Source organism: Salmo trutta, chromosome 23 (assembly GCF_901001165.1).
Source record: "Salmo trutta chromosome 23, fSalTru1.1, whole genome shotgun sequence".
NCBI classification, from domain to species: domain Eukaryota; kingdom Metazoa; phylum Chordata; class Actinopteri; order Salmoniformes; family Salmonidae; genus Salmo; species Salmo trutta.
In genome coordinates, this window is record NC_042979.1 from 21674477 (window position 1) to 21701008 (window position 26532).

The window sequence follows — 26532 nt, forward strand, 5'->3', positions numbered from 1 at the left end:
GGTGCGGCCGCACAGTGGCCATTAGACAGCCTTGCCACTCCTGGAGTGACTCTTCAGCGCTGGGCAATTCGTGACCACTGCCTTTTCACTAGACCTCCTCATCCTCCTCCACTGCTGCCATACAGCTTGACTTTTTGTTTGGTTGGTTTGCTCACCATTTTCATGTGATGGCTTCATTGAAACGCAGGCCCTCTTGTCGAGTGGGCGCTTTCATTTGACCCTGATGCTCAAATGGACTGAGTCTCTGACCTCCACGAAACACAGCCACACTCCTCCCCTCTAACCTGCTCTCTAAAGCCACAGGATGTGGTGCTTTAAAAGGATACACTGACACAGGGTGCACCTTGACCACAGCTGGTCCTACTGAACCAGTTTGTATTTTTCCTTTATCTGATTGATTGATTGATTGTAATATATTTGATGGACATGATCTTACTGGGCTTGTGTGATTCAACACAGCGTGTCACCAGCTCGGCAGCACCACACAGCGTGTCACCAGCTCGGCAGCACCACACAGCGTGTCACCAGCTCGGCAGCACCACACAGCGTGTCACCAGCTCGGCAGCACCACACAGCTTGTCACCAGCTCGGCAGCACCACACAGCGTGTCACCAGCTCGGCAGCACCACACAGCGTGTCACCAGCTCGGCAGCACCACACAGCGTGTCACCAGCTCGGCAGTACCACACAGCGTGTCACCAGCTCGGCAGCACCACACAGCGTGTCACCAGCTCGGCAGCACCACACAGCGTGTCACCAGCTCGGCAGCACCACACAGCGTGTCACCAGCTCGGCAGCACCACACAGCGTGTCACCAGCTCGGCAGCACCACACAGCGTTGTTACCGACCAACCCTCTTTTGTGTGATGAGTTGAAGACATTCAAAGGCAGGACAGCATCTCAATCAGCAGGTTGTCGACTTAATCAAATTTCAGCGGTGCCGCTGTGCCTGGAGCTTTCAGACGCCTTCAGCTGGGTTGTTGGATGGCTCATCAGGTAAGTTGTGACTAGCTGGCATTTGGACATGGCATTGATGTGGGCAAACCTTGTTTTGCGTAGAGCGCGTGTGGCACTGACCAGGCCCCGGCACTCTGTCTGTCACGGACACAGACAACTGTCTCTGAGTGTCACTGCCAAAGCGAAGGTCAATGTAACCACACAATTATCCTCCAAAAACATGAAATACTTACCACAAAAAAGGAAAGGAGCTATAGTATATAACCTTATTCCTGACCTACGTTACAGAAATACTGATCTATATGTACAGGCCCAACCCCTGAAGTGACTCTTATCACCACTCTATGCAATAAGATTGTATTGTCTTCTCAGGAATTCAGCCTTCTCTGTGTTCATCTCTACAAACCCATTCTGTCACAGTTCTGTGAAGCAGAGGGTCTGTTGTCTTTACGTCCTGCAGGTCTTACAGTAATACTATTGGTCAATAACGCTGATTTTCAATCCAAACAAGTCAGATGTTATAAAGGGTCTTAGATTCATTGTCTCTCTCTCTTTCTTTGTTCCTGACCTACGCTGGTGAGATACACTCTCTCTCTTTCTCTCTCCACCCCAGGGACTTTTGGGGATGGCCTTGAATAATGCCTTGTAATGCTTGTTAATGCTTTGTAACTTATGCTTTAAGCCTTCTATGTGAATTAATTCATTTTACAATGTTATTAAATCTATTTGCCTTCAGAATTACATTCTTAGACCTTTCTTGATTGCCTATTACCGTAACTCAACTATAATTTATTGAATATTGCTGAATCATCTTTATGGAGTCAGATAAACATTTTAATAGACTAATTGCATAGTCTTATCATGGGTCGCATGTGAGATATACACTGAACAAAAATATAAAGGCAACATTAAACATTAGGCCCTAATCTATAAATTAAACATGACTGGCAATACAGATATGCATCTATGGGTCACAGATACCTTTAAAAAAAAGTAGGGGTGTGGATCAGAAAACCAGTCAGTATCTGGTGTGGCCACATTTGCCTCATGCAGAACGACACACCTCCTTCGCATAGAGTTGATCAGGCTGTTAATTGTGGCCTCTGGAATGTTCTCCCACTCTTCTTCAATGGCTGTGCTTATTGCTGCATGTTGACTGGAACTGGAACATGCTGTCGTACACGTCGAACCAGAGCATCCCAAACATGCTCAATGGGTGACATGTCTGGTGAGTATGCAGGCTTCCAGGAATTATGTACAGATCCTTGCGGCATGGGGCTATGCATTATCATGCTGAAACATGAGGTGATGACGGCGGATTAATGGCACGACAATGGGCCTCAGGATCTCATCACGGTATCTCTGTGCATTCAAATTGCCATTGATAAAATGCAATTGTGTTCTTTGTCCCTTGCTTATGTCTGCCCATACCATAACCCCACCGCCACCATAGGGCACTCTGTTCACAACGTTGACATCAGCCATACACACTGTCTGCCATCTGCCCGGTACAGTTGAAACTGGGATTCATCCGTGAAGAGCACACTTCTCCAGTGTGCCAGTGGCCATCGAAGGTGAGCATTTTCCCAATGAAATCTGTTACAATGACGAACTGCAGTCAGGTCAAGACCTGGTGAGGATGACGAGCACACAGATGAGCTTCCCTGAGACGTTTTCTGACAGTTTGTGCAGAAATTCTTCCGTTGTGCAAACCCCCAGTTTAATCAGCTATCTGGGTGGCTGGTCTCACACGATCCCGCAAGTGAAGAAGCTGGACGTGGAGGTCTTGGGCTGGCGTGGTTACACTTGGTCTGCGGTTGTGACGCCGTTTGGACGTACTGCCAAATTCTCTAAAACGACGTTGGAGGTGGCTTGTGGTAGAGAAATTAACATTCTAGTGGAAATTTCTGCAGTCAGCATGCCAATTGCACTCTGACTCAAAAGTTGAGACATCTGTGGCATTGTGTTGTGTGGCAAAACTACACAGGTTATAGTGGCCTTTCATTGACCCCAGCACAAGGTGCACTTGTGTAATGATCATGTAATGATCATGCTGTTTAATCAGTTTCTTGATATGCCACACCTGTCAGGTGGATGGATTACCTTGACAAAGGAAAAATTCTCACTAACATGGATGTAAACAAATTTGTGCACACAATTTGAAAGAAATAAGCTTTTTTTGTGCAATCTTTTATTATTTCAGCTCATATATATATATATATATATATATATACACAGCACCAGTCAAAAGATTTCTTCAAAGTAGCCACCCTTTGCTTTGATGACAGCTTTGCACAGTCTTGGCATTCTCTCAACCATCTTCAAGAGGTAGTCACTTGGATTGCATTTCAATTAACATGTGTGCCTTGTTAAAAGTTAATTTGTGGAATTTCTTTCCTTCTTAATACGTTTGAGCCAATCATTTATGTTGTGACAAGGTAGGGGTGGTATACAGAAGATAGCCCTATTTGGTAAAAGACCAAGTCCATATTATGGCAAGAACAGCTCTAATAAGCAAAGAGACAAGACAGTCCATCATTACTTTAAGACACGAAGGTCAGTCAATACCGGAAAATGTCAAGAACTTTCAAAGTTTCTTCAAGTGCAGTCGCAAAAACCATCAAGTGCTATGATGAAACTGGCTCTCATGAGGACCGCCACAGGAAAGGAAGACCCAGAGTTACCTCTGCTGCAGAGGATAAGAACATTAGAGTTACCAGCCTCAGAAATTGCAGCCCAAATAAATTCTTCACAGAGTTCAAGTAACAGACACATTTCAACATCAACTGTTCAGAGGAGACTGCATAAATCAGGCCTTCATAGTCGAATTGCTGCATAGAAACCACTACTAAAGGACACCAATAAGAAGAAGAGACTTGCTTGGGCCAAGAAACACAAGCAATGGACATAAGACTGGTGGAAATCTGTCCTTTGGTCTGATGAGTCCAAATGTGAGATTTTTGGTTCTAACCGCCGTGTCTTTGTAAGACGCAGAGTAGGTGAACGGATGATCTCTGCATGTGTGGTTCCCACTGTGAAGCATGGAGGAGGAAGTGTAATGGTGTTGGGGTGCTTTGCTGGTGACATTGTCTGTGATTTATTTAGAATTCAAGGCACACTTAACCAGCATGGCTACCACAGCATTCTGCAGCGATACACCATTTGTTTTTCAACAGGACAATGACCTAACACACCTCCAGGCTGTGTAAGGGCTATTTGACCAATCACCCAAACTCAACCCAATTGAGATGGTTTGGGATGAGTTGGACTGCAGAGTGAAGGAAAAGCAGCCAACAAGTGCTCAGCATATGTGGGAACTCCTTGAAGGCTGTTGGAAAAGCATTCCAGGTGAAGCTGGTTGAGAGAATGCCAAGAGTGTGCAAAGCTGTCATTAAGCCAAAGGGTGGATACTTTGAAGAATCTCAAATATAAATATTTTTGATTTGTTTAACACTTATTTTACAATGTATAAAATAGTAAAAATAAAGAAAAACCCTGGAATGAGTAGGTGTGTACAAACTTTTGACTGGTACTGTATATAATATACTTATGAATCAAATATTACCCCACTACAATACAGATTATTGAATGAAACCAGCATGGTGCAAGGAAACACTATCATTCATATTTCTGTTTTGTTTCAATAAGTTAGAAGCTGACGTATGCTACAGCAATGTGAGCGAACAAGTCGTGTCTGGACTTCTACAGTACCATGACAGAGCAGCTCTCAGCATGTCTCCCACATAGTCTCCGATATGCAGGGCAGATGTGATCGGGGGTCCGAGGTGTTGATCCAATTCACAGGTCTCTGTGTTGACAGGACAAGGGGAAAGCATTGAAACATGCTAACAGGCCCTCTCCTCCCCTCTCCTCTCTTCTTCACAAATGCAGATAGCAGAGCATTGACGCGCCAGACCATTCCACCCACATTACATGTGGTCCCTGTCACAGCATGGCAATGGAATCAATGTCTGGGACTAATCATGCAGCTTGTCTCAAATTCAATGACTGATCTGAATGGCACTGTCCATAATCATATAAAGATATCAAAAGATTAAAGACTCCAGTGTCGAATAAGACAGCATAGAGAACACACACACTCAAAGGGAGCTTTTTTTCAAGTTTTAATAATTTACTAAAAAAAAAAGTGTAAAAGTCACAGATCTCTTCTCCAAGATAGATCTGTCTCATATTCAAAATGATGGCAGATGTAACAAATTTGCAAACTTGCCCTCTTTTGTACTTTAATGTACATTTCTTGGCAATACACCCTTGGCTGTATTTTGAATGAGACTTCATATGTATATATTTATATTTAAAAAAAGCCCACAGCAAAAAATACTTTATAGGAATCACTTAAAATAAAGTCAATTAAACCAGCATGAAATGTACAGCTTTGAGAAATTCGAAAAAAACGCAGGTGAAAAGTGTATATACAAACATGCTAGGAATTGTACAAATAGCAGGGCTGTTTGAGTGGAGCTCAAGAAATAGGCTTTTCTGATGGTTTGCTTGACATCATTTAGGACCACCACTGAAACACCACTGAAATAAAGCATATTAGTTAAATATACAACACCCATGTAATGCTCAAATACATACTGTTGAAATCTATTGCCTATTTCAAGTTTATTTAGCAGGAGAAGAGAGACACTTTATAAATATATCTTTCCTACAGTATTAAGCTCCTTAATTTAAACTCATTAAATAAAACGGCAAAAAGTTGACATTTCAATAATTGAAAAAATATAAAAGTATAGAACTAAAATACATTTTCTTTGATAAAAGATTTATACTGTATTTGCCTCTTCAAAGAGAAAGTTATGTATAAACCACTATCACCATCATGTGGCTGTTTTAGAGAAGTAATATATTTATATACACACACACACACACACACATATATATACATATATATATATATATATTTATATACATATATATATATACATATATATACACACATATATATATATATATATATATACATATATATACACATATATATACACATATACATATATATATATATATATATGAATTTATATGCATGATATAATATATATAAATATGACATTTTATCATTTTTGTTTTTTACAATTTTCTTCAAAACGTCAATTTCCATTTCCGACCCCAAGGTGATTGATATTAAATTTGGAAAAGACCTTGATAATTGTTTGTCTTCAAAATGTAATTTTAAATATTAAAAATAATTCTAAATTCTTCACAAATGTCAGTTTAACTCTATAAACAAGAACCTCTGTTCATTATTTGTCAAATAGTATTCAGTGTGTTCATATGTATAGCAATAAAATTGTAACTTCCAAAAGTAAGGAAAAAGTGCCATTATCAAATGCTTTGACCTCACAGGAAATTGTTGTGTTCTACGCCCTTTTATGATTGTTGGTATGAATTTCATTACTAAACCGCGAGCCAATGAGCTCACAACTACAGTTCCTTACAAACATGTAAAAGTGTTATTGAAGGTAGGAAGCTGCTGTGTTGCTGTGGTCAGTTGGGTCCCTGGTTGTGCAGTGTGGGGCAGATACAGGACACCTATGCAGGTGACTCCCAGGCTCCCATCCTACAGGAGGATATCTGTATCTCCCAGGGTATCACTGTTATGGCTGGTAAGGGGGATGGTCCAAGTCTTCATGCAGGACCACACTATAGGTCACATAGTGCACCCTTTAACATGTTTCCTCCATGGCTTCAAAACATCTTCAGTCTCACAGGAACAGGATGGAAAGTCCTCCTGTACAACAATGCTGATCTGATAATGACAAATGTAACACTGAAATGTCCTATTATGACAATAAAAAGGGCATAGCTGGATATCTCCATCTTCTCTCTCAGACAGTACGTGCCTTTTCAGATGGTTGTTGGCACATCACCGCATCTTACAATAACCGTTTTTTAAAGGTAAGAATTGCACTGGACTGGTCTCATGGCTGACCCTACTGTTCATGTTCAAAGGTCTCTCTGTACTGTACATAGGCGTTTGTTTGTTTTCCCAACCAAGGACCAGCACAATCTGTTTTCCTACTGCCACCATTTTGGCCATCAATCCACTGAATTATAGCCATGATTTGATCACAGATCACATGGTAATACTAGGTGTAAAAGGGGTCCATAAGTCTCACCCTATCTGTCCTTCCTGAATTTTTTTAACAGACCTCTGGCTCTCTCTGGTGTCCCGGCAGAGACATTGCAGGCAGGCAGGCAGGCACACATGAGCTCAGAGGCCATGGATTGTACAGTACTCAGTTTCCGTAGCTGTCCATTAGTAAGTCCCATCGCTAGAGCATGTTGAGGACGGCATTGTACATCTGTGTGAGCACGGCCAGGTGGACGGGCAGGCAGGAGCGGCGGTCCTGGGTGGCAGGGTTACAGGTCAGCCACGAGAGGGCGTTGTACTGCTCCAACACAAACCTACAGCAGGACATGAGCACCAGGGTTTGGGGTTAGAGAACACATAACATGAACATACATCATACTAAATGAAGTGTTGACCTTTATAGCCTTCAAATGATCCCTGCACATATGCTACTACTTCATCACAGAGAGCAAGTTAGTGACAATAACAACCAATATGACAGAGTAAGAAGACAATAAGGTGTTATACAGTAGAAGAAGGTAGGATGGGATGGGTAGTGGATACTGGGAGGGTTTCAGAATTCTCTGGTTTTCCAGAAATCCTGTCTTAATGTTGGGGAAGTTAGTGGAGTTTTGTAACCATAGCTACTGGGCATACAGCATAACCTACTAACCTGAGCACGTCAGAGGTGGTCTTGGAGTCCAGAGGGTGAGGTATCCTCTTGGTCGTCTTGTCTGAGCTTGTCTGATTGGGGTCATCTGATTGGGCTGTGGCAATGGCGATGTGGTGGTGTAGAGATGCCTGTAGGGGAGAAACAGGGGTAAGTGTCTGAACACACTTACACACACATACACAAAAGTATTCACCCACACGCACACCCATCCCATACTCACACTCACACACACCCACACTCACACACACACATCCCCACCCCCCACCCTCACACTGGCACACAAAATCAACAAGTACGTGGTTCCCTTACCTTGAGAAAGAGTGGACACTGGTTCTGAGCCTGAGGGCAGGAGGCCCAGAACCAGTGAGGCAGGCTGTCGGCCTGGGCAGTGGAGACATAGTATCCCAGGGCTAGAGGCTGCTGCTTCAGCTCCTCCGGAGGGTTCTCCCTGGACAGAAACCTCTCTCCCTGACTCTGGAGGACAGAGGGAATATTAAGGATATATGGCCACTAACAGTGGATAGTTCATATGAATCGAGTCCCAGCCTGGTTCCTGAACTCACCCTGTTATGCTGGAAGTGTGAGCTTCCCCCCATGCCAGAGGGGGAGCCAGGGGAGGGTACGGGGGAGGTGTTGGGGGAGGGGTGCAGGTTGAGAATGTCATGTCCTATGTCATTCTCCAGCTCGTCAGGGAAAGGCAGGTCGAACATGTCGTCTGGAGACAGAAACACAGCAGAGAGTTATCTATCTAGTCAGTTACATATACACATCTCATACACAAGAGGTGTAGTCCACAGTATCTTCCTCTGATCCTATTCCAAACAATCCTGAGAGAATTGTACCCTCTGGTGGGGATATTTGTGAACTTCACATAACTTAAATACAGCAACAGTTACTGTAAGTTGCTGAGTATAAAATACCTAACTACCAATATTAAGCCTTCCAGCTCTCTAGATTTTTAGATATAATGTTATTGTCGCTAACATATTGGTTGTACTGAATAAACCTGTATACTCTGCATTCAACATGGAGGTCTAATGTGGAGCCCTTACCGGCGTTATCCTCTGTGGGGTAGGAGCTGGCAGCCAGCTGTGTGGTGGCGGAGGTGGGGAATACCAGGATGTGGGTACAGGAAGCGTCTTGAGGGGTGTTCAGCTGGGACGTCTGCAGGTTGAGGGCTGTGCTGCGACCAAACACCGAGCCCATCGTCACGGCGTCTGCACACACACGCACACGCACACACACACACACACACACACACACACACACACACACACACACACACATAAACAAAAGTGCCATGTGTATGATAGTAAACCTATGGGCCCTGTCATGCAACAAATCCCATGAATTTGGTCTCCATGACGATGGAAATGCTCCGGCGCTCCGTTGCCAGGGAAGCTGATGGGGACTGAACACTGCACATTTCCAACAGCCCGCTTCAATAGAGCTTTCTGTGTGTTTGGCAATGAAATACTTTAAGTGTGTTAAAGTGTGTATTGCTGTGCACAATGTGCTACAGTGCAGTCTATACTGTAAAATCTACTTGGCCTAACCTTACCTCAAAATGCTGCAATCGCCATTATGTCTGCATTACTGTGTGCTGTGAAGTGAGTGTGGCAGCTCGCAGTGCTCCCTAAGTGTGTGGCAGCATTGGGGTTAAACACACTATTACACTGTTCACCCTTGGCTCATAACATCATGTTGTATCTGTAACTCAGGGCTTACAGAGTGAGCTCCTATAACATCTATTAAATATGTCTAGAATATCTGGAAGGTTCACTAAACACATCATCCATGGGCCCAGCAGTGCTGCTGCTAACCTGGCATCACCACGATGGAGCCCTGTGGCTCCATGGCAACCAGGCAGGCGCTGAGGATGGAGGGGGAGTCGGCGGAGGAGATGCCACACATACGACACGCCTCCTTCAGCTGGCGACTGATGGAGTGGAGGGAGTGCTCCCCCAGGAGAACGCTCCAGTCTGGAGGGAGGGAGGGAGACTCAGGTCAATACAGTGAATTGTTCTACAGTCTACTGTCATCCCCTCTGGATCAACTGAAATACTGAGGCAGAAAACATGGAAACAATAGTTCCAGCAGATCTCACCTTCCACCAAACACCAGGGATATTGAAACAGAGTTAGCTGCACTACGCTGAACTCACCTTTCAGTTCACCGTGTCCTAGTCTGCCCAGCCGACCAATTACGATCCTCCATGGCAGTGAGGTCATCTGGATGATGCCGACACACCAGTCCCATAACTTTTGCAGTCCCATCTTCCTGGCTGAGACCTTGGGCCACCGCGCTCTGAGGAGGAGCAGGGAGTGATAAGAAGAACGTCTGGTAATGTCTATAAAGCCTCATGAACTGTATAAATATAAAGGTTTTGAAATGCAACATTAAAGTGGATTACTTTACTCAATATAATATAGCCTAGCCTACTATGCATAATAGATATTATATGATTGATTTTAATGAAGGACGGGATGAAAGGATTTGACATTATGTAACATTAGCACAGCATCATCAACACCTCATACATATCCCACACTCTCCCAGGCCCTGAGTGATCCAGTAACTGACTGACTACCTGTTGGGCACATCGATGTTGATGATGCAGGTCTCCAGTAGCTCTCCCTGTTGGTCGGTGCAGGAGACCAGGATCCAGCGCTGGTCGTGGGACAGGCAGTAGCCCACAAACAGCACGTTGTACCTGGGAGGGATCTCTGCCCACACCTCCCCTGGCTCCGGCATCTTGGCACGGGTAGGACCCAGAATGTACGGGGGAGAGTAGCCCTGTAGAGGGCTGGGGTGCTGGGGAGGGGACAGGGGACAGGGGGAGAGAGCGGGAAGGGGAGTGAGGAGGGAGGGGGAGAGGGAGAGAGTGGGATTGTCAGACATTTGGAGCATTTACTAACCAGATGAGATGTGTAGGTAGGGTAGGCCCCTATGTGTCTGACTGAGTGTGTTTGAAGCCTGTGTGTGACTTTGAATGGGTGTACATGTCTTTAAGTGTGTGTTTGTCCAAGCCTTACCTCTGGGCTCTTGAGCACAGATTCTAGGGTGGAGGCGGGGCCAAAGCCGGTCAGAGACTTGATGTGTGTCTTTGTGGGTAGGAGGCGTCTGCACTGGGAGTAGGCTGAGAAGGCCAGGGAGCGCAGGTGCTGCAGGTACAGAGGGCTCTCACCACTGGCTGGCTGGAGCAGGTACTGACATGGCACCACCTGGACAACCCATACAGAATGAATGAACACTCTGGTATGAGCAGATTGACCTGGGGAGCTATTCACTGCTGTTAGCTGTGGTAGGACACCCAGACGGTGTCTTCTGGCACTCTATTCCATATATACTGCACTCCTTTTGACTAGAGGGTTCTGGTCAAAAGTAGTGCACAATGTAGGGATTAGGGTGTTCCCCCACAGTCTCAGTCACTCATCCATACAGCCATTAACATTGAACCATACAGAAGCAAAGCTATAGGTGGTGAGGGAGTACAGTACAGTATATGATCCTACCTGTAACACCAGTGCTGGTCTCATGCTCTCCGGCAATGTCTGTAGCATTTCTGTGTAGCAACGCAGCAGCCCTAGTAACCACACACTGCCTGCCTCCACCTCCTCACCCTCCTCCTCCTCTCCTCCTCCTCCTCCATCCCTCGCTTGGCCCGAGCACAGGAAGGGGTCCACCACGTAGATCACAATGGCCGGGGGGTGGGCGTGGCTATCGGCCGAGTCCGCCAGCGTGGGGATGCCGATTCGCTCCCGCTCCGCCACACTGGAACAGGGGGCGGAGACATATATCATGATAACATAGAATACTGAATAATAACATAGTAATACAATAGTAATATAGAAGCATATATGCCCTGGGTCCTCACCTCTCAGGGGTCTCTGGCTGGCTAGGTGGTGGTGGTGGGGCATTGGGGGTATTCTTGACCTCAGTGGACCCTCCTTGGGTGCTCTCTGCTGGACCTGGCTGGCCCGAGGCTGCTGCTGTGGGGGTTGGGGTGCTTTCTGAGCTGTGGGCCACTGGGGGGGCTGTTGACTCTCCCTCAGCAGGGGCCCCAGGACCATAGGGGGGCTGGCTGGAGGAGTGGGCAGGCTGGGCTGAGGAGGGCGTAGGGGCTGGAGGAGGCTGAGGCTTGGGGGGTAACAACAGACTGCTGTCCAAAGACAGGGCAGACAACTGTGGACCTGGATGAAGGAAAACATAGAGGATTTAGAGTTGCATGGAGTAGTTAGTGTTTAGGGGTGGGGGTGCTGCAGCACTCTCAGCACCCCAACTTCCTACGGCAATGGTTAGTGTATATACATACAATACCAGTCAAAAGTTTGGACACACCTACTCATTCCAGGGTTTTTCTTTATTTTAACTATTTTCTACATTGTAGAATAATAGCGAAGACATCAAATCAATGAAATAACACATATGGAATCACGTAGTAATCAAAAAAGTGTTAAACAAAGATTCTTCAAAATAGCCACCCTTTGCCTTGATGATAACTTTGCACACTCTTTGGATTCTCTCAACCAGCTTCATGAGGTAGTCACCCGGAATGCATTTCAATTAATTGGTGTGCCTTGTTAAAAGTTCATTTGTGGAATTTCTTTGCATTTGAGCCAATCAGTTGTGTTGTGACATGGTAGGGGGGGTATACAGAAGATCACCATATACACAGAAGACCACGTCCATATTATGGCAAGAAACAGCTCAAATAAGCAAAGAGAAACGACAGTCCGTCACTACTTTAAGACATGAAGGTCAGTCAATACGCGAAAATGTCAAAATCTTTCAAAGTTTCTTCAAGTGCAGTCGCAAAAACCATCAAGCGCTATGATGAAACTGGCTCTCATGAGGACCGCCACAGGAAGGGAAGAAACAAAGTTACCTCTGCTGCAGAGAATGAGTTCATTACAGTTACCAGCCTCAGAAATTGCAGCCCAAATAAATGCTTCACAGAGTTCAAGTAATGGAGACATCTCAAAATCAACTTTTCAGAGGAGACTGCAAGAATCAGGCCTTCATGGTTGAATTGCTGCAAAGAAACCACTACTAAAGGACACCAATAAGAAGAAGAGACTTGCTTGAGCCAAGAAACACAAGCAATGGACATTAGACTGGTGGAAATCTGTCCTTTGGTCTGATGAGTCCAAATGTGAGATTTTTGGTTCTACCCGCCGTGTCTTTGTGAGACGCAGAGTAGGTGAACGGATGATCTCTGCATGTGTGGTTCCCACTGTGAAGCATGGAGGAGGAAGTGTGATGGTGTGGGGGTGCTTTGCTGGTGACACTTAACCAGCATGGCTACCACAGCATACTGCAGCGATACGCCATCCCATCTGGTTTGCGCTTACTGAGACTATCATTTGTTTTTCAACAGGACAATGACCCAACACCCCTCCAGGCTGTGTAAGGGCTATTTGACCAAGAAGGAGAGTGATGGAGTGCTGCATCTGATAACCTGGCCTCCACAATCACCCGACCTCACCCCAATTGAGATGGTTTGGGATGAGTTGGACCGCAGAGTGAAGGAAAAGCAGCCAACAAGTGATCAGCATATGTGGGAACTCCTTCAAGACTGTTAGAAAAGCATTCCAGGTGAAGCTGGTTGAGAGAATGCCAAGAGTACTCATATGTCCCAACTGGTACAATGTCCCTTCATCACTTCAGACAATTGCAATCATAAAGTTCAGTGTTTCACCTAGCTGCTTCCTGCAGGTGCGCGCATAGAGTTTGAGTTTTCTGAGGTTGTCGCTGTGTTGCTGTCCAGCCCAGGGCCCTGTGAACCACTGGTCTACCTGCTCCTCCTCATGCCTCTCCTTCTCTTTCTCCTTATCGGTCTCAGTTTCCGTCTCTGCCCCCACACGCACCAGCCCATCTCTGGAGACCTTTGCCAGGGGTCTGTGTTTCCCCAACCGACACGTCTGAAAATGACAAAAAGTAGGGGTCAAGGGCTATAGAGCATATACACAGTATCCCACCCAGTGTCTTCAAACATTCACAGGAGGTGGAGGCATCTAATGGGTAATTGTATATTCGGAAAGAAACAACAACTAAGGAATTGCTAGAGGAGAGGTTTGGGATACAGTAGTATAATAGGACTTACCTCGTAGACAGCGCTGAGCTCCTGGAAGAAGGCCTGTGCCCCGGCCAGCAGGGTTTCAGAGTTGGGGCAGAGCACCAGGAAGGCCACGTCCCTCTGTCCCCCATATGGTTCCAACAGGAGCTTCTCCCAGAAGGGCAGCGCCAGGGGCGACAGCGCCAGGAAGTTACGGTCATAGTTATCGTAGTAGCCCAGCAACAGGGTAGGGATGGGAAGGGGCTCGGGCGACTCCTCTGACCCTAGTGAGAAGAAAGATGAGAAGATTTATGGAAGGCTGGACTGGACTGAAAGAGGTCAGGTGATTGTCTTGTTCGATTACATTTCTCCAGTTACCCTTTGTACAGCAATGTAAGAACCTGAAATGTTGACATCAAATATAATTTACACAAACAGTTAATGGGAAATCTATCTAAAATACAGTACATTGCAAATATCTACTGTATATACGTCAATAAAGAGTGTCCCTGGTGGCTTACCGTAGGATCCCCGGCCGGCCATCTTGTGGAACTGTTGCCATGTGAGTGGACCCTGGACATGCTGGATGTTCTCCCAGGTCCGGCCCGTACGTTTTTTCTGGATTGCGTCCTGGAGGAAGGGCTGCAGGGACAGCAGCATACGCACCACGTCCTGGGACGACAAAATACTGATGTCCAACACTAGGGAGAAACAAGGAGACACACACACACACACACACACACACACGAGAACACACACACAAGAACACACACACGAGAACAAACACACACACACAAACACAGAAATACATACATTACATAAATAAACATTAGACATCATACACATTGAACGTCACATTACACAACAGTCCGTATCTAACATAGAGAAACATGGATTTAAACTTTGAGTGAATGGATTGATCTTGTATAATTTTCCATTCTAAGAAAACATAAGCTACACTACATGACCAAAAGTATGTGGACTCCTGCTCATCTAACATCTCATTCAAAAATCATGGGCATTAATATGGAGTTGCTCCCCCCTTTGCTGCTTTAACAGCCTCCACTCTTCTGGGAAGGCTTTCCACTAGATGTTGAAACAACGCTGCGGGGACTGCCACAGGAGCATTAGTGAGGCTAGGTACTGATGTTGGGTGATTAGGCCTGGCTCACAGTCGGCGATCCAATTCATCCCAAATGGGGTTGAGGTTAGGGCTCTGTGCAGGCCAGTCAAATTCTTCCCCACCGATATTGACAAAATATTTCTGTATGGACCTCGCTTTGCGCACAGGGGCATTGTCATGCTTAACCAGGAAAGGGCCTTCCACAAACTGTTGCCACAAAGTTAGAAGCACAAAATTGTCTAGAATGTCATTGTATGCTGTAGCATTAAGATTTCCCTTCAGTGGAACAAAGGGGCCTAGCCGGAACCATGAAAAACATTATTCCTCCTCCACCAAACCTTACAGTTGGCACTATGCATTCGGCAGGTAGCATTCCTGGCATCCGCCAAACCCAGATTCGTTCGTCGGACTGCCAGATGGTAAAGCATGATTCTTCACTCCAGAGAACGCGTTTCCACTGCTCCTGAGTCCAATGGCGGCGAGCTTTACACCGCTTGGCATTGCACATTGTAATCTTAGGCTTGTGTGCAGCTGCTCGGCCATGGAAACCCAATTCATGAAGCTCCCGATGAATAGTTCAGTTCTGCTGAAGTTGCTTCCAGAGGCAGTTTGGAACTCGGTAGTGAGTGTTGCAACCGAGGACAGACGATTTTTACGCAATACGCCCGTTCTGTGAGCTTGTGTGGCCTACCACTTCACGGCTGAGCCGTTGTTGCTCCTAGACGTTTCCACTTAACAATAACAGCACTTACAGTAGACCGGGGCAGCTCTACTGGTCAGAAATTTCACAAACTGAATTGTTGGAAAGGTGGCATCCTATGACGTGGCCACATTGAAAGCCACGTTGCAAGTCACTGAGCTCTTCATTAAGGCCATTCTACTGCCAATATTTATCTATGGAGATTGCATGGCTGTGTGGTCTATTTTATAAAACTGTCAGCAATGGGTGTGGCTGAAATACCCGAATCCACTAATTAAAGGTGTGTCCATAAACTTTTGTATACATAGTGTATTTATAACTGTAATCAGTTCACTGCAGATAGACAGCCACTATCAGTTCTATCACCACTGTCATCCCTACAGTCATCCTCCAATTACTATCACCCCTTGGCATCCTTCTATCATCCCAGCCGGATCACTCCTCCTTACCGTTGGTGTGAGGCCAGGAGTGTAGAGCGCTGCTCCTCACAACAGCCGGATCAACTTTCCCTCCGGCGGGGTTATCCACATACTGCTGCCCCTGTACAAGCGCGTTGTAGCACTCCACACACGCATCACTGCCATCCGTCCACTGCTTGTCAGCCATCCAGCTCTGGAGCAGGGCCCCCTGGCGGCCGTGGCAGGAGCAGGCAGGAGGGAGGTGTAGGGAGGCCAGGGAGGAGATGGGCTGGGAGCACTGCTCCTGGAGGAGCCCCATGACAGAGGAAGGGGCGGGGGAGGAGTCCTGGGGGCGCTTGGCCCGGGGGTCTCCCATGGGTGGGTCTCTGCGGCACAGCGCCAGCCTCCTCTCGGCTGCCCGGCCCACCTCCGAGCCCCTCCCGAAGATGTCCAGTTCGTCCTCCAGGAAGAGGCCCGTGCCGTGGGCCAGCCGGCGGTTGACGATGGCGCTGAAGCCGCACATGCACCGGTACTGGTCCTCGAGCGTGGAGTCGGGGATGTAAACGCCCACGTCGGCGCCCTTCACATTCATGTTGCAGGCGCAGATGCAGCAGCTGTCGAAGTTGCGATCTTTGAAGACGTTGAGGACTGAGTCAGAGAGGAGCAGGGCGGCGTACAGGCTGTGTGCCTCGGGCAGGGCGGGGCAAGACGCATGGGGCTCAGTCAGGGAGCTCATAGGCAGGCTGGTGGAGGGCGTGGAGGCAGGGGAGCTCAGCTCTGTCCCGGTGCCCTCCTGCTTCACAGAGCCTTGCCCGCTGGCCGTGCCAACACCCTTGGGGGTGCGCGGGGTACGAGGAGTGGGGACGGAGAAGCGGGGGGTGGCAGGGGAGGGCGAGGGGAGGATGCTGCCGGTGGTGCCTATGGATAGGGCACTGGCACTCAACTGGGCATACTCCTGGTCCCCAACACTGGGGATGTTGCTGGAGGACACACACACACAGTAAATTCAACGTGGTAACGTTTAAGGTACATTTTATGAACATCCATCCAGCTGTAATAGAACCAACCCTGGTACAGTACTTACACATATCCATCTCTGATGAAGGAGGGCGGCAGGGAGGAGTAATGCTCCATCTTGGGCAGCAGGGCCCAGGAGGGCCGGTAGTAACACTGGTCAGGCACCTTGATTGGGTGCAGACACTGGCTGGGGAGGGTCCGCAGCGGAGCAAACATGGAGCAGCCCATCTGTGGCTGGACAGACGGGACATGGTACACAAATGAGAAGTCCTGCAGAGGGGGGATGGGGAAGGAGAGCTCATTGTAAATGTGTTCCCACAGTATCACAATGTGTCACAGAGAGACAATTAGCACTTAACACCGACACAAGTTGAAACAGGCTGTGTGGTGAGGAGCAGTTTAGGTATTTGGTTCCACATACCAGTAAGTTCTCTAGCAGGCCAGCCCAGCAGGTATAAACATGCTACAGCAACATCAGTCAAGACCAAATGAGACGCTAAAGTTTACATTAACACTGGTAGGCTGCATAGTGCCCTGTAGCTACTTTATTTGAAGCCTTTTCACTATTATAACATTCATCATACGACCACCAGTGTTGGGGAGTAGTGAACTACATCTAGTTCAACTAGTCATGTAACTGTAGCTGTAGCTTGGTGGTAGTTGAACTACATTCAAATCTATGTACTGTTTTCAAAACTTAATTACTTTTTTGCTACACATAACTACACATAACTTTTTCTTCAAAATGAAAAAAAAAATGGGTGGAGTAGGCAATTATTTCCTTTCTTTTTTGGTATCAGACATGACTAATTCTCACTTGAAACATACGTAGATTTTGAGTTTAAAGGCTAAATTACACATTCTGTTAACATATGACCCCAAAGTGATCTGTTCTTGCAATTTGTAGTCAATGACATTACAGATGTACATATTTTTCACATATACATACTTTTCACTAAGTGGTTTGGACGTAGTGAACTACTTTTTCAGAGTAACTTTAGTGTAGTTTAACTTCTTCCAGTGTGAAGTAATTGGTAGCTCCGTAAACTATATTTCCAGAGTAGTTTCCCAAACACTGATGACCACTAACCATATTAACCAATTTGAATATATCAATCGGTTACATGTCACTTTTCATGGGACTTATCTCACTTTACAAAGTCAATCCCATTGCAATTTACTGTTCAAATATGGTCAATCTTGAATTGTCTATCATCAAGATTTGCTGCACATGCTACAGACTTAATCATTTCCATTCCCATTGCTTCTGTGGCGCCTCACCTTAATGTCCTCATGTTTAGGACTGGCCATGCCTTCCTCCACCTCCATCCGGTACTCCTGGAGCTGGGTGGAGGACAGGGGGCCCAGGGGGTGGTCAGAGCCCCCCGAGGGGGCTGGGGGCTCTTGGCTGGGGGTGTCGCGGTATGTCATGATGGGGGAGAAGGCTGGGTGCTGCTCCAAGGATGGAGGTGTGGGGAACATCCGCTGGAGGTCTGCTACTGCTGAATGGAGAGAGGGATGGGGGAGGAGATGAGGGGAGGAGAGAGCGAGAGGGAGGGAGGGACGGCGATGGACAACGAGAGATAAAACAGACCGAAACAGGCAGAGAAGATGTGAGAGGAGAAGAAGAAATATTATTATTCCCAGGTCTCCGAATCATGCTAAACTAAGCTAACATGCATAAGATAACAAACAAACTGCTGAACATGTGTATATGTAAAGATGGACTCACTTGAAGGATAGGGCACAGCCACTCTCCCCTCCCTTCGGTCTTCACCTCCTGATACCAGGACCCTGGCTGTGTGCTGATTGGGGAAAGCAGTCTACAAATTATTATACAACACATATCTAAGTCTCCTTGGATAAAAGTGTCTGCTAAATGGCATGCACAGTTCAGTATACAATTATTTATTATTATGATGAGTGTATAGCGCTTTGTTGAACGAGGGAATGAAAATGAAACAGATTTTAGACATCCAGTAATTGTTCAAATGTTTCTCACCCCAAGTTCCTCCTCATCCTCGTCGAAAATGTTCTCCAGGTCTGAGATGAGGACCACCAGATCAGTCTCCCTGGTTAGAGGAGGGTTTTGGGCTTTGGCCGCCTCGTCGTCCTGCGGTGAGTCATCATCTAGAAACACACAAACAAGACAATAAAACACAGCGCAAAGAACACACCTCATAATACATGCGTTGTCAGCATTCAAATCCTTACCAGCTTTGGGGGCAGAGCTAAAGATGGACATGGCATCTTTCCCATCAGGCAGTGCACCGTTGCTGATATCCTCTCCCTGGAAGACAGTTATATTCATGAAATTTTGTCAGCAGGTGATTGTCAACCAAATTACTTCCGGTCTCACTGTAATTCACCGTTAATTAACATAAACACATTTAGCAGCTCCTGGCATCCAAGCATTGCCTACAAGCCACTGATGCAGACCTTTGAAAAATCTACATTTTAAAAAGTCTAATTAATACATTTAATATAGCCTATACGTCACAATAAATCCATTATTTATTTTAGACAGGTCTAAAGAAACATGAAATGAAGAAAATGTTGTCTATTTCAGAAGAACACAATAGCATACTCTGAGTTGTCCTTATGTTAGGTCCTGATCTGGCTATACCACATGGCCGTGTGCTACACTAGTTCATTTAGCAAATAAGATTTGCCTAGAATTCCGTGGCATTATTTTATAGTATGAAGAATACAATTGAATATAGCTGAATAAAATTGATTTCTGATGGAGTGCGCACATGCTGCTGTTCTGTGTTGAGGGGTTAACAAAGAAACAGGTCCTACTATATGCTTCATTTAGAGTTATTCATGCAACTTTAGTTGTGATACAAACGTTGGGCTACATGTCTTGATTTTTAATACATTCCAAGGCTGCATGATGTGACTAATGATGATTTGAAAAAAGTTGCATGAAAGGCATGAGCTCTGCTTTGTTTTTTTTGCGCAGGCTGCACGCACTTTATCAGTCTCTCATTCACAATTTAACAAACACTTGATAATGCCTCGAATTTCCCAGTGGCATCCCCCTTGTGTGGCTGTAATGCCCCTTAAAAAAATCCATGCCTTTTGCTGCCAGTGGCCATTGTGCTCTTGGGCTGAATATAACAACTATAATTCCCTTCTCCCAGCTGCGTGCTCCGAAGGACCTCTAACTCACATGGCTCTCTCAGATAGCTCAATTCTTATTAGCCAATGCCTGTCACGTGATTAAGTCCTTAGCCTACTTCAGAGCTAAGATGCCTACAAGTGAAGACAGACACATCGGGGACACATCTGCGCGCCTCCTTCTTATCGAATTCCGAGAGGCATATTGAAGATGTTAGAAGAACTGTCCACATATACTTTTCGTCAGCCAACAAAATGAGTAGACCTAACGAACAGCAAAAGCACTAGCCTATGTCAATCTACTATCCCCCATAGCACAAAAGTTGACCTATTCTGTTAGTGAAAAAAATATTCCAAACTTAGTCTGGGACAGTTGTGGGATGCGATAAGAGCCCACGTATTTATTTACTTATTTAACCTTTATTTAACTAGGGAAGCCAGTCAACAACAAATTCTTAATTACAATGACAGCCTACCCTGGCCGAACCCTAACCCGGATGACGCTGGGCCAATTGTGCACTGCCCTATGGGACTCCAATCACAGCCGGTTGTGATACAGCCTAGAATTAAACCAGGGTCTGTAGTGACGCCTCTAGCACTGAGATGCAGTGTCTTAGACCGCTGTGATACAGCCTGGAATGGAACCGGGGTCTGTAGTGACGCCTCTAGCACTGAGATGCAGTGTCTTAGACCGCTGTGATACAGCCTGGAATGGAACCGGGGTCTGTAGTGACGCTTCTAGCACTGAGATGCAGTGTCTTAGACCGCTGTGATACAGCCTGGAATGGAACCGGGGTCTGTAGTGACGCCTCTAGCACTGAGATGCAGTGTCTTAGACCGCTGTATACAGCCTGGAATGGAACCGGGGTCTGTAGTGACGCCTCTAGCACTGAGATGCAGTGTCTTAGACCGCTGTGATACAGCCTGGAATGGAACCGGGGTCTGTAGTGACGCCTCTAGCACTGAGATGCAGTGCCTTAGACCGCTGTGATACAGCCTGGAATGGAACCGGGGTCTGTAGTGACGCCTCTAGCACTGAGATGCAGTGTCTTAGACCGCTGTGATACAGCCTGGAATGGAACCGGGGTCTGTAGTGACGCCTCTAGCACTGAGATGCAGTGCCTTAGACTGCTGTGATACAGCCTGGAATGGAACCGGGGTCTGTAGTGACGCCTCTAGCACTGAGATGCAGTGCCTTAGACTGCTGTGATACAGCCTGGAATGGAACCGGGGTCTGTAGTGACGCCTCTAGCACTGAGATGCAGTGTCTTAGACCGCTGTGATACAGCCTGGAATGGAACCGGGGTCTGTAGTGACGCCTCTAGCACTGAGATGCAGTGTCTTAGACCGCTGTGATACAGCCTGGAATGGAACCGGGGTCTGTAGTGACGCCTCTAGCACTGAGATGCAGTGTCTTAGACCGCTACAACTACTCGCATCAATTTTATTTTTTTAAAGCAATGAGGCTGATGCAACAGATCAACACGTTTAGCTTAAAAGTTTCATAAATTACTAGGCTTTCTTCACATTATAAGCATAACAATGCACACACGGCAGTAAGCTATAGGTGTGAAAGTTTCATTAGCAGGAAAACACCATTCTCAAAAGTGACCGCAAATGCGATTTATGCATGTAATACTTTATTATAAAGGTGCATTTTTACAGTGAAAATTATCTTCCCCAAACTTGAAACTCACGCACCGCCTATGTATACCAGTTAAGCTCTACTCTGGTTGTAAAGCGGATTAATGTGCTTCATTTTAAGAAGTTATTTGCCCACTTTAGTTGTGATAAACTTCATCAAAACAAATAGGCCTATGGGCTAGGCTACATGAGGTGTGCGACTATGATTTGAAAAAGTCGTAACGAAAGGCATGTGCTGTTTCTTGCCTTACTGCACACAAGCTGGACATCATTCACAAGATATATTATATCATTCACAAGTGATAATATAGGTGTCATTCACAAGTGATAATATAGGTGTCATTCACAAGTGATAATATAGGTATCATTCACAAGATATATTATATCATTCATTCCCTAGTGATAATATAGGTTTAATTCACAAGTGATAATATATCTATCATTCACAAGTGATAATATAGGTATCATTCACAAGTGATAGGCTAATATTATCACCCATCAGACTATTCTTGATTTAATCTTGTCTTTACACATACTAAATAATATATGAGTGAAATTTGTTTGGATTTAGAATGGGCCATTATCATGCACATGTCTCGGAACAGGGGCAGGGGAAAAAAATACATGTCATATATCCACTTACAGTGGCTTGCGAAAGTATTCACCCCCTTGGCATTTTTCCTATTTTGTAGCCTTACAACCTGGAATTAAAATACATTTTTAGGGGGGTTGTATAATTTGATTTACACAACAAGCCTACCACTTTCAAGATGCAAAATATTATTTGGGGTGAAACCAACAAGAAATAAAACAAAAAAAATGAAAACTTGAGTGAGCATAACTATTCACCCCCCAAATTCAATACTTTGTAGAGACACCTTTTGCAGCAATTACAGCTGCAAGTCTCTTGGGGTATGTCTCTATAAGCTTGGCACATCTAGCCACTGGGATTTTTGCCCATTCTTCAAGGTAAAACTGCTCCAGCTCCTTTACATTTTTTTTATTTTACCTTTATTTAACAAGGAAAGTTAGTTAAGATCAAATTCTTATTTATTTATCCTTCAAGTTGGATGGGTTCCTCTGAGGTCTGGGCTTTGACTAGGCCATTCCAAGACATTTAAATGTTTCCCCTTAAACCAGTCGAGTGTTGCTTTAGCAGTATGCTTAGGTTCATTGTCCTGCTGGAAGGTGAACCTCTGTCCCAGTCTCAAATCTCTGGAAGACTGAAACAGGTTTCCCTCAAGAATTTCCCTGTATTTAGCGCCATCGATCATACCTTCAATTCTGACCCGTTTCCCAGTCCCTGCCGATGAAAAACACCCCCACAGCATGATGCTGCCACCACCATGCTTCACTGTGGGAATGGTGTTCTCGGGGTTATGAGAAGTGTTGGATTTGCGCCAGACATTGCGTTTTCCTTGAAGGCCAAAAAGCCCAATTTTAGTCTCATCTGACCAGAGTACCTTCTTCTATGTGTTTGGGGAGTCTCCCACATGCCTTCTGGTGAACACCAAACGTGTTTGCTTATTTTTTCTTTAAGCAATGGCTTTTTTTCTGGCCACTCTTCCGTAAACCCAGCTCTGTGGAGTGTACAGCTTAAAGTGGTCCTATGGACAGATACTCCCATCTCCGCAGTGGAACTTTGTAGCTCCTTCAGGGTTATCTTTGGTCTCTTTGTTGCCTCTCTGATTAATGCCCTCCTTGCCTGGTTTTGGGGTTTTGGTGGGCGGCCCTCTCTTGGCAGGTTTGTTGTGGTGCCATATTCTTTCCATTTTTTAATAATGGATTTAAAGGTGCTCCGTGGGATGTTCCAAGTTTCTGATATTTGTTTTGAACCCAACCCTGATCTGTACTTCTCCACAACTTTGTCCCTGACCTGTTTGGAGAGCTCCTTGGTCTTCATGGTGCCGCTTGCTTGGTGGTGCCCCTTGCTTAGTGGTGTTGCAGACTCTGGGGCCTTTCAGAACAGATGTATATATACTGAGATCATGTGACAGATCATGTGATACTTAGATTGCACACAGGTGGACTTTATTTAACAAATGATGTGACTATGAAGGTAATTGGTTGCACCAGATCTTATTTAGGGGCTTCATAGCAAAAGGGGTGAATAGATATACATGCACCACTGTTCCGTTTATAATTTTTATTTATTTTTTGAAACAACTTATTTTTTACATTTAATTTCACCAATTTGGACTATTTTGTGTATGTCCACTAAATTAAAACCAAATAAAAATCCATTTAAATTACAGGATGTAATGCAACAAAATAGGAAAAACGCCAAGGGGGATGAATACTTTTGCAAGGCACTGTAAATAACATAAATGGAGGACGCTTTTCCCACGGTTCAGTTTCATGCAAGCCAGATAGGCTATACTCCTGTTGTGAAGCAAAGCAATGTGCTTAATATTAGGAAAGTTGCTAAATAAGTATAGTATGCCTAGCCCATAGAAAGCTAATGCGATCCTCTTTTTAATAGAGGCCATCAAAACTGTTGCGCAACATGAGCTCATGGGCTCTCATGAAGTGTTTGATTTGATTTTCGATGGCATTTGCATTGATGTTAGCGTGATTAGAGGAACAATAGGGGGCTGAGTACCAGGCAGTTAGCAAGTTTGGTAGGCTACTAATGACCTTCAGCAGCATCAGAGCTTGGAGAAGCCTACAGTAGTTATCATAACTAAACGGTCACTTGGAATTGGACTGCAGCAGTAATACAGTCACTGTAACAGCCCTATCCACCAACAATAATAATCATTGCAATTTGTTTTTACTTACCTTGGGGCCTCTCTTGCTAGGGTCTCGGCCCTTCAGTCTTTTGGAGGTGGGGAAGCTGTACTCGATGTCTCCCTCCTTGAAGTCATATGGATCGTCCCCAAGGTCCCCCAGCCCTTCCACCCCAGGCTGCTGCAGTAGACCCAGGGTCTGGATGTGTTCCCTAACGCGCTCCTCTGATATCTTGAAACACTTCTCTGTCTGCGCGAATAGTCTGGAGGGAAATTAGATAGGAAACTTAGAGTGATCCTCTGAGTGTGTGTGTGTTTGTGTGCCTGCCTGCGTGCGTGCATGAATGCTGGCATGCGTGAGTGCGTGTCTTTAGTTTCTACGTTTATGAACTGGTCTCTCTCTCACCTTTTCAGTGCAACTCCCTCAGTGACCTGTGTCTCTGTCTTTAATTCCACTCTGTCACTGGGCAGCTCTGGAGGCCTGAACTCAGCCTTATCAGCCCTGGGAGTCCTGAAGCCCCTCCACCAGCCCGCCCCAGCTTCCCTCTCTCTGGGCCCCAGAGGGGCTGCATAGAGAGCAGTCGCACTGGGCTCCATCACCCCCAGCCCTGACGTCCCATCTGGACAGGGGGCCATGCCCACAGGAGCATCCAGAACCTCAGGGTCCTGCCCCACCCGCGGATGGGGGCTGAGCGTGGGGGGTAATGGGGAGACGGGAGAGTGGAGCAGGGACTGGGGACCTTTCCTGCCAGCTGAGAGGGGCTTGGGGTACTTGCAGGTGGGCATGGGATCCAGGAGAGGGTCCAGGGCGACTAGGCCGAGCTGGGAACCTTCAGTGGAGTCTTGTTCCAGGCAGCCCTCCTGGCCCACAGAGAGCCGGTGGTGGAAGGGGGTCATGGCGGCGACCCTCTTGGGCTGTTTGTCGGGTTTCTCGGACTTGTCCGTGGCCTTGTGCTTAGGCAGGGAGGGAGGAGGAAGTGCTGGGCCCAGGGAAGGGGTGGGGTTGGCACCAGACAGAGGGTTGGCAGAGGAGGTGTTGGTCTGCTGCTGCTGTTTCTGCTGCTGCTGTTTCTGCTGCTGCTGTTTCTGCTGCTGCTTTAACCTTCAGGAAGAGAAACAGGATCTGATGGCAGCCAGAACTAGCGTGGCAGGTGAGGATTCTGTTCTTAAACATACTGAACACTTTCAACTATGTGTAGCAACTTGTGAGGACTTGTCTACATCATATCATATCAACACAGTATATTTAATACAAATAAAGTACATTTTCACAATGTTTACATTATTTCTACATAATAAATACGCAATATTCCATTTCAATAGGCTTCACATAAGTAGCACCAGTCTTTCGGTTAAAAGCAGTGAAAAGCTTTAAAATGAAGCCCAGGTCTAGCTGGGTGGTGCCATGCTGCAGTGTTAAACGGCTGGGGCACTACCCCCAGATGCCAACCCCTGTGCCAACCTGGAGCAGCTGCAGGGTGCCCTCTCGCCCGAGTTGATAAAGTCCCAGGGGGTTGCCCCATTTGGCGCCTCCTTCTTTGGCGTCACGTTACTGGGCACACTGCATCTGGGGGCACAAAGAGAGGCGTGAGGGCGCCAATCGTGTCACTGCAGATCAACACTAACAATCCCACCGTAAATGCCAAGAGATAAACAGTGTCTGGAGCTGTGCCCTGATTAGCCAGCAGCCTCTCTAGGCACTCACTTGTGTTGCAGTTGGTTGAGATAACACTCCTTCCATGCCTGATGCACCACCTGATTGGTCAGTTTCTTCCCAGAATGCTTTGGGCTGTGGTTGGTGGCCCCAATGGCCCTCTCCTGGGCAGGGAGGATGCTGGACACTGTCACAAAGCCACTGTCTGCTGAAATAATCAACAGATTACATTATTCACTGGAGTTTGTTCCCTTTGGCAAGGCTGTGGGTGGATGTCTTAAAAGTGTACAGCAGGAGTCACTTTACTAGGACTCTTGAGATTTTGAAAAATTGCAATCAGACATTCAAGAACAACTCTG

At 46.1% G+C, this 26532-nt stretch overlaps 1 protein-coding gene across 3 annotated transcripts in view; it reads right to left on the minus strand.

Annotated features, from left to right (window-relative positions):
* Window positions 1-6096: 6096 nt before the first annotated feature.
* Window positions 6097-26532, minus strand: part of LOC115159569 (mediator of RNA polymerase II transcription subunit 13-like) — a 36632-nt gene continuing 16196 nt past the window's right edge. Inside the window, exons 5-28 of one of the 3 annotated variants that reach the window (XM_029709431.1) lie at window positions 26225-26378; window positions 25982-26086; window positions 24926-25621; window positions 24572-24782; window positions 19238-19313; window positions 19026-19153; window positions 18756-18828; window positions 18305-18525; window positions 17091-17293; window positions 16058-16986; window positions 14307-14486; window positions 13834-14069; window positions 13429-13651; window positions 11605-11920; window positions 11243-11501; window positions 10763-10951; window positions 10318-10541; window positions 9892-10034; window positions 9551-9709; window positions 8780-8944; window positions 8291-8442; window positions 8037-8201; window positions 7728-7855; window positions 6097-7389 (exon numbers count right to left, since the gene is read on the minus strand). In XM_029709431.1, the coding sequence (XP_029565291.1) occupies window positions 7257-7389; window positions 7728-7855; window positions 8037-8201; window positions 8291-8442; window positions 8780-8944; window positions 9551-9709; window positions 9892-10034; window positions 10318-10541; window positions 10763-10951; window positions 11243-11501; window positions 11605-11920; window positions 13429-13651; window positions 13834-14069; window positions 14307-14486; window positions 16058-16986; window positions 17091-17293; window positions 18305-18525; window positions 18756-18828; window positions 19026-19153; window positions 19238-19313; window positions 24572-24782; window positions 24926-25621; window positions 25982-26086; window positions 26225-26378 (5468 nt within the window). In that variant the 3' untranslated portion in view covers window positions 6097-7256. Of the gene's footprint in view, window positions 7390-7727; window positions 7856-8036; window positions 8202-8290; window positions 8443-8779; window positions 8945-9550; window positions 9710-9891; window positions 10035-10317; window positions 10542-10762; window positions 10952-11242; window positions 11502-11604; window positions 11921-13428; window positions 13652-13833; window positions 14070-14306; window positions 14487-16057; window positions 16987-17090; window positions 17294-18304; window positions 18526-18755; window positions 18829-19025; window positions 19154-19237; window positions 19314-24571; window positions 24783-24925; window positions 25622-25981; window positions 26087-26224; window positions 26382-26532 lie in introns of all 3 variants that reach the window. The other 2 variants (XM_029709432.1, XM_029709430.1) reach the window with 2 other exon arrangements.